General features: G+C 41.6%; 1 protein-coding gene across 1 annotated transcript in view; it reads right to left on the bottom strand.

Annotated features, from left to right (window-relative positions):
• The window catches only part of SCUBE1 (signal peptide, CUB domain and EGF like domain containing 1), a 210,388-nt gene that overhangs the window by 193,021 nt on the left and 1,251 nt on the right, over window positions 1-16,116 (bottom strand). Inside the window, exon 2 of the mRNA XM_086466297.1 lies at window positions 14,205-14,327. Coding sequence (XP_086322423.1) covers window positions 14,205-14,327 — 123 coding nt within the window. The remainder of the gene's footprint in view (window positions 1-14,204; window positions 14,328-16,116) is intronic.

Raw genomic sequence — 16,116 nt, 5'->3', positions numbered from 1 at the left:
AGGGCCTAATTCAAGCTATAATTTGGTTCCTTTAGTTGGCAAATGTCTATTAAAACTGAGCAATTAAGGTTAAATGGGTTGAAGCATTTAAAGCGCTCCCTCCTGCTTCAAATACTATAATAGAAAAGACCATGTCAGTGACTAATTCAGACCAGAAGACACGTATTTCCCTTAAGTTTTATACTTCCTTTTTGATCATAAACTTTACTAAAGAAGAAACCACTGGTAAACTAGATTTTCAGTGGAACATAACATTGTTATATGTTTGTATGTTACAGCCTACCGTGCATAATTTAAAAAACAAAATATAAAATATGAATTCTGTAATTTTATAAATACAGTATAAAGTTTGCTCCTACTATGGTTTTTCCCTCTTAATTTTATGTTGTTCAGTAACAAAAATATGTAGCAAACTTCCCCGTAGCATATTTATCCCTTTTGATAGTTGTGTTCATACTTGGCATAATGGCATACTTGGCTTAAGCACATATGTTGTGTGTGTGCTTCTGACAGGTAAAGGTAGAAGTATACCATGATTTCTATTACTTACATCAACCGCCTTGCAAAGCCAACCTTGCAAACCACCTCGCCTTACACTTCCCACTTTCACAGCTTCTTCAAAGACTGAAATTCTTCATGCTTGGTCTCATCTTTGAGATCAAGTTATTTTAGCAAGTTCCAGCGAAATCAGCTGAGTGAGCTTGAGGCCTGTATTTCTGAGGGCATGACACATGCCCACACATACCCCTGCCCAGCTGTGGCAGAGCCCTCATCCAGCAGGACCCTCTGTTAACACTCACACCCAAATAGCAAACCTCTAATATGTTTTCTGGACTCTTCAGGACTCCCCACAAGCACACAAATCTTGCCTATGTAAACAGATAACATGATCAAGACACCTTTTCATTAAACACGAGACCCACAGGACCATTCAGGTGGCTTCACAATTACACACACTGGGACTTTGCTCAGTGAGTGGCAACATTAACAGAAACATGCTAGTCCTTCCAGAAAGTGTCCATTTCAGGCCTTCATCCCTTGAGTACAGCCTCTCGCTAACTCAGGCAATTATATCATGTAATCCTACTCCGGATAAGGATTGATGTTGTCTTCCCATTGCAGAGTAGGCTACAGCAACTGCCTGTTACCTTGCATAGATATCACCAAAATATTTGTCTTAAAACCACCTAAAAATCACCACCAGTGCCAATCATAACATCAATATTACTAAAAGCCTTTCAGGATACGCAGTACAGGAATGTATTCTAGTAACTCTGTTCTACTCGGATACAGGCTACCACGCAAATTTACAAGTTGGAATTCCCAGGATACTTAAATATATTATAATGACATACTATAATTAAGGTTTTCTGAAGGAATGTGGGCACACACAAGTATTCATATATGCATATGCACTAACTTTGCGCAACAAAGTCCAGTGAAAGCACTCAGAAATGTTCATCGGAAACTTTTGTATTAACTTGAAGTAAATTATGTCAGAAAGATATTCTCAAAAACAGATGCAACTGCTGCTGCCATCTTAACCAGATTTGTGGGTATTCCCTATTCAGAATAAACGCTAAAGTTTTTGGGTTTTGCTTCATAAGACCATATGTGATGCAGTCAAGTGATTTATTTTTTTTAATATAATGCGGTTCTCACACTTCCCTGAAGAAAAAGAATTTTTAAAAGATTCCAAAACAGAAACAGTGAAAGGATGCAAAGTGCCAGAAGCATAAAGAAGATAAATCTTTTTTATATAGGTTTAGATGTGACTGTTAACATAGAACTTAAGTGACAACACCCTGGATTTTATCACCAAAAAAAGTTGTTTCCTAGTCAACCGAAATTGTTAATCATACATGAAACAACAATTTGAGGGGGTCGTTTTCATTGTTAAAGCTTTTGAGAGAACTGTAACAGAAAAGTTCTTCCATTCTGAAGCCATAATCTCCTTAGATATAAAACTGTTTGTACATAGAATAACCTGCTTCCGTTTTCGATATTGAAACAGACTATACCAAATGAAACCATTTTAGTCTTCAGGTTTTCATTTCAGGGAAACAGGCTAAGGGTGTCTGTTCCTGGCTTATACTCATTGCTTGGCTCACTCTTACAAGTCACAAGTCACAACAGTCACAGGTCAGAGTAATTCTGGCAGCCCTCCTTCCCTCATTTATTCCTTGCACTCTAAATACGTCTACACATTCCCATCTGAACAGAGGTAAATTCGCTTTCCTAGGAATTCAAGCCAAGCAAAAGCCACAGGGCTCCACTTGTGTCTGCCCTCTAGTAGCCAAAGAGTTCACAGATAGCCCCCCTAGTGAAGCAGTCTCATGGCTTTGGGTCAGTCTGCAACACAGGCCAAGCAAGACTGCCTTTCCCCAGTCTGCCCATGCAGACAAGGACACTGTGAGAGCCCTTGGGAAAATCCTGTTGCAGTTAGAAGCAGGAGCAATCAGTTCGGAGCACCTGCCTTTCCAGTGTGCGGTATACCGAGACCAGTATTAAGGATCAGATGGACTGTACCATTGTGCAACCAATAATTGGGCTGGTTTAAGAGAAAAGTGTCATGTGGGGGAGGGATGTGGAAAGAGGAACGTTGATCATATTCATCTTTAGACAGGTTGGAATGCATCAGAAAAATGGAAATTCCTAAACAGAGTCATGGTGCTTTGTAGTTAGCTAAGAATATAGGCATGTCTCCAAGTCACAGTTCTTACAGAATCCTTTTCCAAGAAAGTTTAACTAACAGAAAATTGCAAAAAGCATAAAGGCACAACCCTAGTCAGTAAAGACACTAACATCTCTAGAGGTATAAAGGCAGATACCAAATCCCTCCTACATATGTGCTGCCAATTTTACCTATTTTTTTTATTCGCCATTCAGCAAATACCCACTTGCTTCAAGCACTTTTTCACTGTAACAGGGAGACAACTTGCCTGAAAGTTTTGAATGTAGCCTCTGCTTCCAAATACTGAAATCAGAACAAAGGCTCTTCAGTGCAATTTCCCTCTGACAACAGCAAGAACTAGAATGCGTGGCACTTACATTCTGTTGTGTTTTCAGCAATGATATGGCCAATAACTAACTACTGCAGAGGTTCCCATTCTCTGGCCCTGAAGCACATTCTGCAACAACACCCTCACCCTGAGAACACGAATAATCACCAAATCAGTATTATGTATCACACTTGTTTTCTTTTTTCTAGTTAAATTTTTGATGTGCTGTAAGCACAATGCCGTAAGGACTGACGGTGGCTCACGCAGACTAAGGCATGGGAATGATGGTATGCAGAGTTTAGCAATCTCAAGATGGAGAGTAAACGAAAATTGGCTTTTATATTCTCTGAGATAACAGCTCCTCTGCTTAACAAATTCATTATAGGAATCACAATGATCTGAAGGTCATTTCATCTATATAATATTTCTGACTCTGTCTTTGGTGACTGTATTGTAAAACATCATCAACAGCTGAGAAAGCAGGGTCTTGAATTTGGTATGTTATCTATGGGGCCTATGGCACCAAACTGCTCACATTAAGCACTAAGTTCAGGTCTCAAGCACCTGCAGGATGAAGGTCTTATATCAGCTTATTAAATGATCCAGATCTTTTTTTGTCCTATTCCTTGGTTACTGAAAGAAAAACTGTGATCTTCTACAGCTCCAGAAAAGGAGCACTGTGAAGTAAAATAAGACAATATCTTCAATTTAATAAAGAACTTAAACAGAATTACTTTAAAGGGCAACAGCTTCTTGAGATTAAGCACATTCTCAAGTACTCTGATGAATCAAGGCATTTGAACAACACAACTCTTCAAACTGTGATGTAAGTGTATTCCTTTTGCTGAGAATCTTAAATGTATAGAAAAGCCTTGAAATTTCAAGGGGGCCTGTCAGACCCTATCTTCAGTTTCTTATAACTCTGCCAAACATTTACGTATGGGCTACAATTTTTCATGCAAGGTATCTGCTTTAAAGCAGGTCCTTTTTTTTCAGCTGAAATTTTAAACAAATACATACATACTAAATAAACAAAGAAAAAAAACCCAGACAGTTTGCTTTATTCTAAAGTGATTTTACAGAAAATTCACTGCTTTACTGTGTTTAAAAAAAATATCCCCCAATTACTTGAATAGTTTTAACGCTCTCAGATTTTGTGTCCTGCAAGGAGGCAGGGAGTTATCTTTCAGAAGGCTTCTTCGGACAGAAAAAGCTGGCCAAATTACAGCTGAAAATTCACTAAACAAAACCCAGTCATTTAAAAAAAAAAAAATCACAATCAAATAAATTCATAAGCTCAGGAGGCACTTGTTGAAATTTAGGTAGCTAAAGTTTCCAAATGTCCTTCTTGGTTGGTGTTTTTTCAGCCTTAGGCTGTTGTTTCACAACTCAATGGCTCCCGAAACTAAGCCAGGTTAGGAAATCTCTTCACCTTGTCCACCATCACCTTCTCCGTGCCATTTGTTTCAGCCTCTATAACCCAGTTCATTGCCTTTTCAGCATAGAACAGCTTATAGATCCATGCTGTAATCTTTTTTTTTCTTCCACTTTTGGGGGAATTATTTGAGTGACATTCTTCACAGCATAGCCCCACATCAATTGCCCCGATGCAATAAAAAAGCACGACCAAGCAAACAGGAACTTCCTAAATCAGTACATCGAGGAAGCAGAGTATTATTCCTTTTTCTGATCAGACTGTACACACATTGTTCCTACAACTTCTGGCCACACATTCTCCATGCCAGGGCTTGGAGGACCTGAGGCTTGGTCAAACTTGCCCTGTAATTAAGGCTCCCAACTATCCTGGTCTAGAACAGGGTTGGACTGGTATCATGGGTACAGAGACTGCACCCACCATCTTCTTCCACAGGTAAAGAGACTGTATCTGCCATCTATGATTCCCACTACTTACACAGTGTCTTAACAGCATCAGAGTGGATGCTACCTAGCTCAAATGCAGTGGAGACAAAAGCAACATTAGTGGAGTTTATCTGGGCAAGGGTCAGGGAAGTAGCAGAAGGTCACATTCCCCAGCTCCTCTGCCGTAATCCAACCAGAGGCTCCCTAACCACGTCATGCACCAGCTCATGTTCAGCCTCAGAACAAAGAACGTGTATTTTGGTAGTGCAATGGACACACATGGAGACAGTCCCCATAATCAAATGGGAACTGACAAATGATGGCAAACAGCCACGCAAAGATGTCTTTCCAGCCAGCCACCTGAGGAAAGAGCTATGGGTCTGCAGCAGGGGGAGGAAACGTGCTGAGGGACAGGTGAACTGAGCTGGTGAGGGGGGCCAGGAAAAAGGTGGAGAAAAAGGAAGAAAAATGGAAAACTCTGAGAGCTGGCAGGAGCTATTTTTACTTGAGGACAGAACTCAAGGGAAAGGACTGGTAAGGGGTTCTCAGAGCTTGCAGTTACCAGCTCTCCAGTCCCAGAGGTGTTGCTGTGGGACACTGGCTCAGAATAGTACCACTGTAACTGCAATAAGCCACTGAGGGAGAAGACAAGGCAAGAAAAACAGAATAAAACAAAACAGAAGCAGATGCAAATACACTAGGAGAAGACAAAAGAAAGAGAAGAAGAATTTGCAGTAGGGAAATGAAAGGTTAAGAGACAGCTGAGTAACAGAATATACAAGCCAACATAATGAGGACTGCAAGGAAAGTGGACTGCACCAGAAGTAAAGGTCACAGGCAGGAAAACAAGTAAAACTGGGCTGTGTCTGGCAGATGTATAAAGAATGAAGACAAAAGAAGGACAGACTTTTACATACTGAGCTTAGCACTTTCTATCTATGCTCCTTCATTTTATTATAATTTTCCTGGCAGACAATTTACACTGTATATTTGGGGGAAAGGAGAAGTTCCTTCTAAATACCAAGTTTACATCACCACAGGAGGCCACCCTGGGTTCTGCAGCTTAGCCACTGTGAGACTGATGAAATTTTATATATATTTACAAGTTCCCAGAGTACCCATAGACCATCCAGCAGACAGGGAGCTTATCAACTATTTAGAGAAGTGTCCTTGGAAAAAACCATATTTTTTCCAAATTGAGAATTACTTGTAACGTTGCTGAAGAATGAGGCCGTATTTCTAGCGGTATGGTATTTGTTTATGCAAAATATAGTGATATTTGTAACCAAGAAGCATTTCTGGAGGGAAAAAAAAAAAGTTGGAGCAAATGTTCTTTTTCTACGTAAAAATGGAAGATTTCCAAACTGGACCACCGGGGGAGCTGTTCACTGAAGCAGCATTATAGGCTGCCAGAAAGTAGCTCTGAGAGGTAGGACAGGGTAGGGAGGAAAACGGAGAGGAGAAAACAATACGGTGTATGACGCATGGGGACTGATGGCACTGTGAGCAGTTAAACGGGTCGTGTCATCACAGCTAAGGGATATTCTGGTTTTATTGGATAAACTGCTGAACAAAGTCAGAAAAATAAAGCAATCTGAATTAAATAAATAAATAAAATCAAGGCTCAACCCTGGTAAAAACAAAAGCCCTATTCAAGGAACAGAAGCAGCATGAAGGAGAAAAGAAAAAAGTTATCATAAGCTGTTAATTCAATTAGGCTGCAGTAAAATTCTCTTTTACTACGTAATGTTCTTAGGAGTATTTTCTTGCTTGCTACTTCTTCTCCATCCGCTAAGAAACTCCGTTCCCTGAAGTAATTCAGAATACTTGCAAGCTGGGAATCAAGTATTAAGTGTTATAAGACAATTAAAAAAAAAAAAAAAAAGCACAGATATAGATGACCTCAGAATTGGATACTGGGAAACACTTTTATCAGCCTAAATCAAAAAAACATGCATTAAGTTACCCAAACAAATGAGTAGGATTTACAGATAGGGGGAAAAATGTAGTTACTAGTTCAAATCAAAGAAGATAGTTTATATTCTCCCTCCTCCATTTTTTGACATGTACTGCTTCATTCTGGAAGCTGCTTTCAGTGGTATCAACACAATGGCTCACCCAGAATAAAGCTGTAATCTCTGCGAACAGAACTTGGAAGGAAGATTTAACCCTGAAATAAAAGTCACCACAAAACTGGGAGGTGACAGAATATCTCTTCCTCTGTGCTCAGATGGGCTGCTGCAAGCCAACAGGACAAAACCAGCACAATAGATTTGTAGAAACAGATCTCATCCAGAACACAACCATTATGGGAGGGCGACATGAAGTTCAACACATGACATTAAAGCCATCTGTAAGGTATTGTAGCTGTAAAACTAGAAAGCACAACAGCTTCAGTACCTAATATTCACTGCAAACCTCAAGATTACTGGACAGTCAGTTCAAAAGTAATCAGATCAGTGTCAAAGTCTCAAGCACTAAACTGAGATCAAGTCACAAAATGGTTATACAGAAAGTAACAAAATTAGAATAAGGCTATGAAGAAAGGATGAAACAATATTTAGGAAAAATGTTCACATTCCATCTTCCTGCAGCTCTTCAGAACAGGCAGGCAAAGGGTGTAGATATTTCTGGTGTTTTCAGGTGAATAAAACCCTCAACATACCAACACAGACTCAGAAAATCCTTTGTTCCTCTGACATCATGTAGTGGGATATTAATTAGTAGATATTATTAGTGGATTTGACCAAACCAGCTTCCCAGAGCACCTTCTTGGAAGCGGTAACAGTAAGACTATGGATGTAGTGATAATATTCAGCCTGAAATGAGTAAATATTTGCAAGATCCCAGGGGATGACCCTTCCTTGAGGGAACAAATTCACCTTCTATTGCAATTAGAAGACTCATCAATCAGGAAGAAGTCACTTAAGTTGCCTTGTTCAGTGGCATCACTATTATCCAGCAGTGAGACAGACAGACAGCACAAGCTTGAGCCCACTAGAGTTGTGTAAGCATCAAGATGCCCAAGTTTCAGAAACCAAAGGACACCCAACAGTGTTCATTGACTCTCACATGACATCGTTTATATAGATGGTCTACTTAAAAAAGAATTGTTGAGAGTGGATTGACGAGACACCATAGAGCTCTTAAAGAAATGGGATCATTGTTCCATTTAAAAGACATCCAGAAGCCCCATACTTACTTATCCCTGCAGACAAGAGGAGGCTTCAGTGCGAGATACCGGACCAGGAGCTGAGAAATGAGAACTCTGAAATGTTCTGTGCTGTTTCCAGGTCGACTGATTCATAGCAGCCCTGTCACAATATTTGGATTAATTTTTGAAGAGCTGTCATAGAGGAGATGTGCATCCGTCACAAGAGCATGAGAAGAACACAGCAGATATTTGAAAGACTACAGTAAAATTAAAATCCAATGAGCGAGCCCAGCTTCTTAAGAAAAAGAAAGATAAAACATGTGAACAAGATTAAAATTGGAAGAAGAATATTAAATCAAGCCTGGAGAAACAATCATTATTATTCAAATGACAGTGATGAGGAGATAAATTTTCTGTATGTTCTTCCCAATGCTAAGATTTGTTTAAAATCCTTTAAAAACAGATCTTGCAAAAAAGGTGTAAGAAGAAACTTTGCCTCACATCCACAAAATTACTGAAGATGATAATAACTGGTTTATCTGTACCATTTCTGACTCATTGTAAATGCAGTGAGCTATCACTTCAAACTTTAGTGTATTGCTGCAAACTTTGTGAGTAGTTTAAATTTTGGCTTAGGGACATTATTGCACCTGTAGCATAAAGACAGAATTGCATATGATAAACCCAAGAGTTTCAAACATTTGCCAAAGTAAGAAATTCACTATCCTGTTGTTTCCACAAAATTAGAATTCCTAATTATGAAAAGGGCTTTTAAGCTGATAGTTTAGAGGTGATCTGTATGGTACGCTGTGCTTTTCTGTCTGAAGCAACAGATCTGTCAGAGACAAAGCCAGACGTCACAGAATATCAATGGAAATAACAAAATCAGGTATATCAGTGCAAGTATTCTTCCAGATACCATATTGAGTATTTCCATCCACTGTACACAGACAAAGGTTAGGCGCTATGGCAGAAGTTGTGATGAGCAGCATATCAGGCCCAGATCAGGAGATGCCCTGCTAGATCATTTGGGTGGACATTTTCCAGAAACTTCCTTCAACTAAGCAGCCCTTAGATGAGCACTGGAGTTCAGAAAGGTCAGTCTGTCTCCAAATGCACATATGCAGAATATAACCTGCTGTGGGGCTGAATATACCTGTGATTGAGGCAGGAATGGTTTCTCTTATTTTGAGGTTGTATCATGCTTAAACTCAGTGAGGTGCAAACACTGGGGTAATTGAGATTAACAGCCCCCTTTGCAGATTACCATGACCGCCTGCCTGTTTATCTGGAATTACTACTTACATTAGGAAAAGGACTGCAAGTACATCAACATATGACAAACTTACATCACTAGAACTGCACAGGCCTACTCAACTAGCAGTCAAGCAGAACTGCTGCTGATAGCACAAACTTCCAACATAAGCAGGAACCTGAAAATCACCCTCTCAAAGCAGACTCTGCCAAGATACTTTGCCATGGTACATATATGCTGCCGTCAGCAAGAAGTCCATCAACAATATTATGAAACTTCACAGCAGGGGCGGGGGGAAAAGCACAGATGAAAGTTGTGAGCATTTCTTTTCTGTACAAAGAGTTCAAGAAACATGACAACAACTGTACGAGACCAATTATTAAAAGAACTGAAGAACAGTTGTGCAAATACTATGAAAGGCAGCAGGAAAAACACACCAGGAGAGAAATCTTATTCAATATGGGGAAGCTCAGTGCAGAGTTTTGCAACTCAGAAGCAACGGGTCCCAGTGAACATGCTTTAAGAAAAGATCACATCCACCTAATCATGTCCTCTACCTACTGTAGAGAAAGAGTCCTACATATAAGGTATCATCCAAAAGAAAAAGATACTACAGCTAGAGCAACTCACTAAAATTACAGTCACACTGCGGATAAACAGTTGGCTCAGGGAAAAAAAAAAAGTTTAGAATAGAGAATGAAGTTAACACACTAACTGGATACAAAATGAGCACAGATAAAAGCAGAAATTATACAGAGTATTTCAACTGTTAATGGCATGAGGGTTTAGAACAGCCTGAGAAGTAGCATGAGCAGAAAAAATTAACTAGGTTTAAGAGCTAAACCCCTTCATAAACTGTTCAATGACAGAATACCCTACAACAGTAAACATGCAACATTGGCATTGGGGACAAAGAAGGCCCCGTCAAGGCCTAGGGAACCTCAGGACTTGGAATCCTTTTGAACCCTCTGGAATTTCCATTGCTTTAACACAATTTTCCAGCTAACAATTTTATTGAGATACCAACCTGTGGGGAGACCAAAAGTCAGTGCAGAGAAGGTAAGGACAAAGACCTGGGGAGCACAAAAGAGCGTGCTTGCAGCTGAATGCAGGCCACTGCATTTGAGATATTGACTAAAATCACAACAGGGAAGATTTCCTAGGTAACAGTTGGTCTGCCAGGGCAATTGAATCAGTTATCAATGAACAGATTTTTTGTGTTGAATAGAAATGGACAATTGAAAGCAAATTTTTTTTTTTTAAGATTAGACACATTATTCTGTCCTATGAAAACACCAGCTAGAGAACTTGTGGTCAAAGGATATTGGCATATGGGGAAATATCATAATGGCAATGCTGACCATACGGTTTGACAAAGCATAGCAGATAGCTGGTTGAAAATAAAAGGTAAACTACCATCTACTGAGGGAAGCAGGAAACAGGACGCAGGAAGAATGAGCAACTCTTCTGTGTGGAGAAGTAACTGTGCTCTGTGGAAAGACATAGGCAGCTGGTTCAGGCAAGACGGCTACCCAGAGAAAAAAGAAAGAAAAAGGTAGTGCAGATCTGCGAACTGAGAAGTCATCCCCAATCCTCAGAAACTCAGGAGAAACTCAATCCAAAAGACAGGTTGGAAGAAAAGCAAAGTTCAGAGACAAATTACCTGCTAAAGGAATTTAACAGACTGTCAAGAAAATGTTTCATTTTGGTATAATTGCTGCTAGAGCTCTCCACATGTCCTTAAAGGAATGTTTCTGTCTTACATACTCCTCCCCACCCTTTAGGTCAGAACAGCAGAATATGCACAAAATCCTGCACAAGTGGCTGGGCTCCACATTTCCTGCATTAGCCTAAAGATCTCATTTCTTTAAACTATTAATTTTCTTTGAATTAAAAAATATAAGTAAATACACAAGAGTACACAAAATACATATTCACATACTGGACATATTTGTACAAACATGTGCTCCATTGCTTTTATAAAACATAAGAGTCATCTAAGTCATGTTATCTCCCATAGTCTCTTTCTCTAAAAATGGATTTTAAGTGAATGAAAGCAATATTTAAGATTGATGTTTAAAGTAAATTAACATGCACACCTTTCTAAATTAATTGTAATACTTCAGTATAACCTAAACTGGCAGCTCACTAAAATGTATTAGAATAAACTTTATCAGATACTATTTCTTTAAGCTCACTATTGCAATTCTGCTTGTCTAGTAAAATCTGTCTGCATATGGCAACCTGCACTATAAGGAAGGAAGTTATGCTATAGTAAATGTTCTTTAAACATGAAGCAATACAGGTAGTTTTCTACAAACTCAGTTCAAAAGGCACATCTGTACAAAAGGCACCCGTTTCTCATAGGTAAGTAGTTTTGGGGATCAAAAAGCTTATTTAGAAAAGCTCAGTTATAAAGATTTAGAATCGTTTAATGACCCAGCTTTGGTTTTGGCACAACGAAAACCATTCAGTGTATTTCATCTTTGTTATTACAAGCACAGTCACTTTCATCTTAAAAGATAACTTTAAAGGCTAATTACAGGTGTTTTCCTGTGACAGAATATTAAATACCAATCAATACTGCTAGTCTGTTTATTTCTGTAGGTTTTGAATACTTGACCTCAGGACGCAAAATAAACCTACTTGACGTGAACAGCAGACCTGAGGCAGATCTTAGGTCTGCCACTGACTTGTGTGACCCTTCCTTCACCTCTATAGTTTTGAGTTTACTTACTTACGAAAAGGACATAATATCTGCTTGCCACAGAAGGTACATAACTTCAGCAACAAACTTTCAAAGTCCTCTGGGATCAAATTAAGAGGTACTACATAAGTAATCTAAAATAAGCTCTGGAAAGGAAGCATCCAAAAATACTTCAAGCTTTCTGCTTATCCCAAAGTTTGGTATTAATTACAAGCTTAAGATATAGAGCTGATGCAAAATCTTTAGAATTCTTACTGTAACACTGTGGAAAAAAAAAAAGTTCTATATCACACATAGTAATACTTGGTTTAGACACCTTACATTCATTTACCTGACTAAGGCTCACAACTAACATACATGCAGAATGTGTTGCAGTCTATCCCAGCTTACTGTACTTATCAAGCTTGTCAGATACTAAATTCCATCAGACACAAGAGTTTGACATCAGCCACAGAAATTCCATGATTCTGTACGTCATTCCACAGAGAAATCTGATTTTTTACTAATTACAGGGCTTTTTTTTTTTTTTTTTTTTTTTTTTTTACTGAGCCAAGGTAAGTCAGGCAAAAAGAAATATGTGTATTAAATAAAAAAAGCATGAGTATCAGCCAGGTCTACCATTAAACACAGCTCAACAGCTAAATTATGAGTAGTTAAAGCTTAAGGAAACTTTTGATGTGGAAAACCAATACAACAAGAAGCACCACTTCAGAGAATGCTGTAATATCCACAGCTGTGGCCTTGAGTACATTTTCTCTGCACAGATCTCTTTCCCTCTGGAAGAGATGAGTAAAGGAAGAAGTGGTACTGAATGATTATTCCATTTGCAGGAAAGAAAATCTGGCTTCCAAATGAACAGCCTCTCAGAAGCACTAGAGCACCAAGAGGTGGACAACAGGAATTTGTCTCTGTCAATTTAAGCCCAAGACAGAAAAATATGACAACCACAAGAATGCTTTATGAGAGCACTTGAACAAACACTTTCAAAGTCCGTGGAGAATAATACATGGTTTCAAATTTTTGTAGATTTCAGCAAAGCAATTTCTAGGTCTTTAATCTTTCAAATGGACTGGCGATAAACATTTTGAAAAAGTTTCTGTCTGCCATAGAAAGAGAAAGAATTGAAAGGAGAATTTCTATAGCTGCTAAGCATCTACAAGTAGGATAAAAAAATAACCTTGTTGCCTCTTACTTGTAAGGCATTCTGCTGTGATTACAATATTCATTCTTTTCACCAGAGAACAATCTCTCTGCTGAGGTTCAATAGACAAGACGGAGTTTATAAAATCCGAAATACGAGTGTACACATTGCTTAATAAAACACGCTAGGTCTTTTTCAATTGCAAGGGCTGATGTAAGGACATACAGAAGTAGAACAACTTTTTTAACTCTGCGTTAAGTGCAATAATCTGTAATAGTTCCTTTTTAAATACCATTCCACAGACTCAAAAATATATGATCATGACACATGCATGTTGCCAAAGAGAAGCAAGCTCCAGCGTCCTGTTTGTGTTGATACAGAAAAACACCTACTGTAACTGGCCCGGGGGGAACGAGGCTCTCGCCGGGTGAGAAGGGTGGCGATAAACCACACGTTAGCCAGGCGGAAGGTGAAGGCTTCCCTGTGCCTCGGGGAGACCCGAGGAGAGCGACCGGGACAGCCCCCAACCCCGCGCCGGGCCACGGTGGGGAGGCCGCAGGCCGGGCGGTGGCGGGCTGGCCCGGCTGCGGCAGAAGGCGTGAGGCCTCCCCGGACGCCTGCCGCCGGGAGGGATGGCCACCCGCAGGCTGCCGGGGAGCGAGCCCGGGCCCCCGGCCCGGCCCGGCCCGGCCCGGCCCGGCCCTGCCCCACGTGCTCGTCGCGGCGCTTCGAGCCGTCGCCGGCGGCAGCGTGCCCAGCCCTGCCCGGGACGAGCTGGTGCTGGCTGTCCCGGGAGTCGCCTCCGTGGGGAACGCCCCCCCTCCCCACCCCCACCCCCCTTTTTTTTTTTTTTTTTATTTTTTAATTTTTAAACGTAGGCTGGCGGACACAACGTCTGTGAGGCCGGACAATTAGCAAAAGCAGCAGGGGGATGCTTGCCAATAAACACCGAGATTTGAGGTTAAGCAGCTGTAAATCTGCATTAATCGTTTCAGGAATTCAGCTATTTACCAAAGCTTTTAAAGAGCAAACAAATAAGAGGAGGGAGGGGAGGACAGATAGGAGAGGAGCCGAGCTATCCTTACCTTCACATTGTTTCCCTTCGCCTTTATAGCCCGGCTTGCAGATGCATTTGTAGGATTTTGGCGTGTTTTGGCAAATGGCATCGATGTGACAGTCATCCGTAGCTTCTGCGCACTCGTCAACATCTGGAAGCACAGAACGAACCCCAAGGGGACAGATAAGAAGGGAGACACAGAAAACCGTCAAGGGTAGGCACTCCCCTTGAAGAAGCTGTTTGCTTGCCTGCCTTCCGAGTGTCATCCTGGAAATGGGAACATCTAAGGTTAAGTAACTGAACAAACCAACGTGTTACTCTCCTTAAGTCATTTATAAGCACTGCTCCACCAAGCTAGGGACCCGGTCCCACGTTTCTGCACTAGGAAAACATTAGACATACTAGAAATTAGCGTCTGCTCTGTATAGGTCTGGTACTGGAGACCCGTATCTGAGTAAAACAAGAGAGCGTTTAAATGACTTCTAAAAGGAGGCGAAAAAAGCCCATTTGCATGTTCTAGCAAAGAGATCTTCTTAATTTAGAAAGACAGACCCTAGTTTAAATAAACTATGCTGGCAGGGGAACGAGAAAAAGAAATATTTGAACAGCAAAACCACATTAATCCTTTTTATTAAGAGGCGAAAAAATAAATAAATGCAAGACCATATGAAACTCAGTAAGTCGGCGCGGAGAGAAGCGACCTGCGGTAACACCACCTACATGGACTAAAACTCATTCAGAAGGAGAAGGTCCCAGAGTGTTCCCGGCCCCTGCTCGGGCGGGTCCTTACTGGTGCGCCGGAGCTCTGAAAGGGGGGAACCCAGACCGCTTTTCTTGTTTTCAGGGTAGGGAAGCCTTTACAAACATTTCAGTGACGGGCATTCGTTTTCTCCCCCGGATTTAAAGAGGCTGGGGGAGGGAGGAGGATGAGAGAGACTCGAGACTTGGTAGTCGTGGGAATGTTAATGAAGTGAACATGGTGGGGGGAAAAAAGGAATAGCTCCGACCTATTCAGGGATGGGGTGCGCTGTTAACACGGGCACATTTAAAGCCCTGCCTAACCTGCCCTGCCCCCCCCCCCCCCCCCCCCGCGCTCCCCGCAGACGGTCCCCGGCCACCCTGTCACCGCAGCGCCCTACGCGAGTGGCTGCGGCGGGGCCGCCGCGGGGGAGGCGATGCTGCCGCCGCTACCACCGGAGAGTGGCCGGGCCGGGCTGCCCGGCGCTGTCAGCCGTGTCCGTAAGGCACATCACTGGGGTTCCCTCACCATTTCACGCCAGAGCCACATCTGAGGCTCCCGGGAGGGGACAGGCAGGGGAGCGTTCTGCCCCGGAGGGGCGGGTTAGCAGCCGGGTAACAACCAGCAGAGCGGCACCGAGCACAGCCCCCCTTTATCTTTTAGGAAGTATCGAGGGGTGCTGCGGGGCAGGGGGAGGGAGTGGGGCATCCAGCAGGAGACATGTGCAGTTGGTTTCATGCCAATTAGAGTAACAGATCCTCCAAAAAGGTGCACTAAAGTGAAAACAGCTTTATTGTTCGCTTGAAATCCTAACGCTAATTGTTTCAGAAGTGCTCCCCGGCCATCTCCAGTGGTAACACACGGATCCTTCAAAGTCACCGGGGACAGGAGGGGGCTGTTTGGAGAGGGGGGAATAATCAGGTATTGTGGCACGGCACACAGCAGGGCACCTCTCCGAGAAGTGCAGACCAGGACGGCCCCGCGGGGCGCTCGGGGATCCTAGTAAGAGAATTGCCTGAATTCTGCATTGTTATTATTTTATTTAGAGAAAGAGTGGAACAGAACACAGAGTGTTAGATTTTCTGGAGAAACGCCGGGCCGCTGTAATCTGTTTCCTTCTTTCCTGTCCATACGTTTATTTTAACCGCTGAGACGGTTCAGATCTAGCTATGATTTACGTGAATTAGCTTAGGGGGTCCGA

The sequence above is a fragment of the Leptosomus discolor genome, chromosome 1 (assembly GCF_034619465.1).
Source record: "Leptosomus discolor isolate bLepDis1 chromosome 1, bLepDis1.hap2, whole genome shotgun sequence".
Lineage (NCBI taxonomy): Eukaryota > Metazoa > Chordata > Aves > Leptosomiformes > Leptosomidae > Leptosomus > Leptosomus discolor.
Note: the sequence above shows the minus strand (reverse complement) of the source record. Positions and strands in the feature narration are given on the sequence as shown.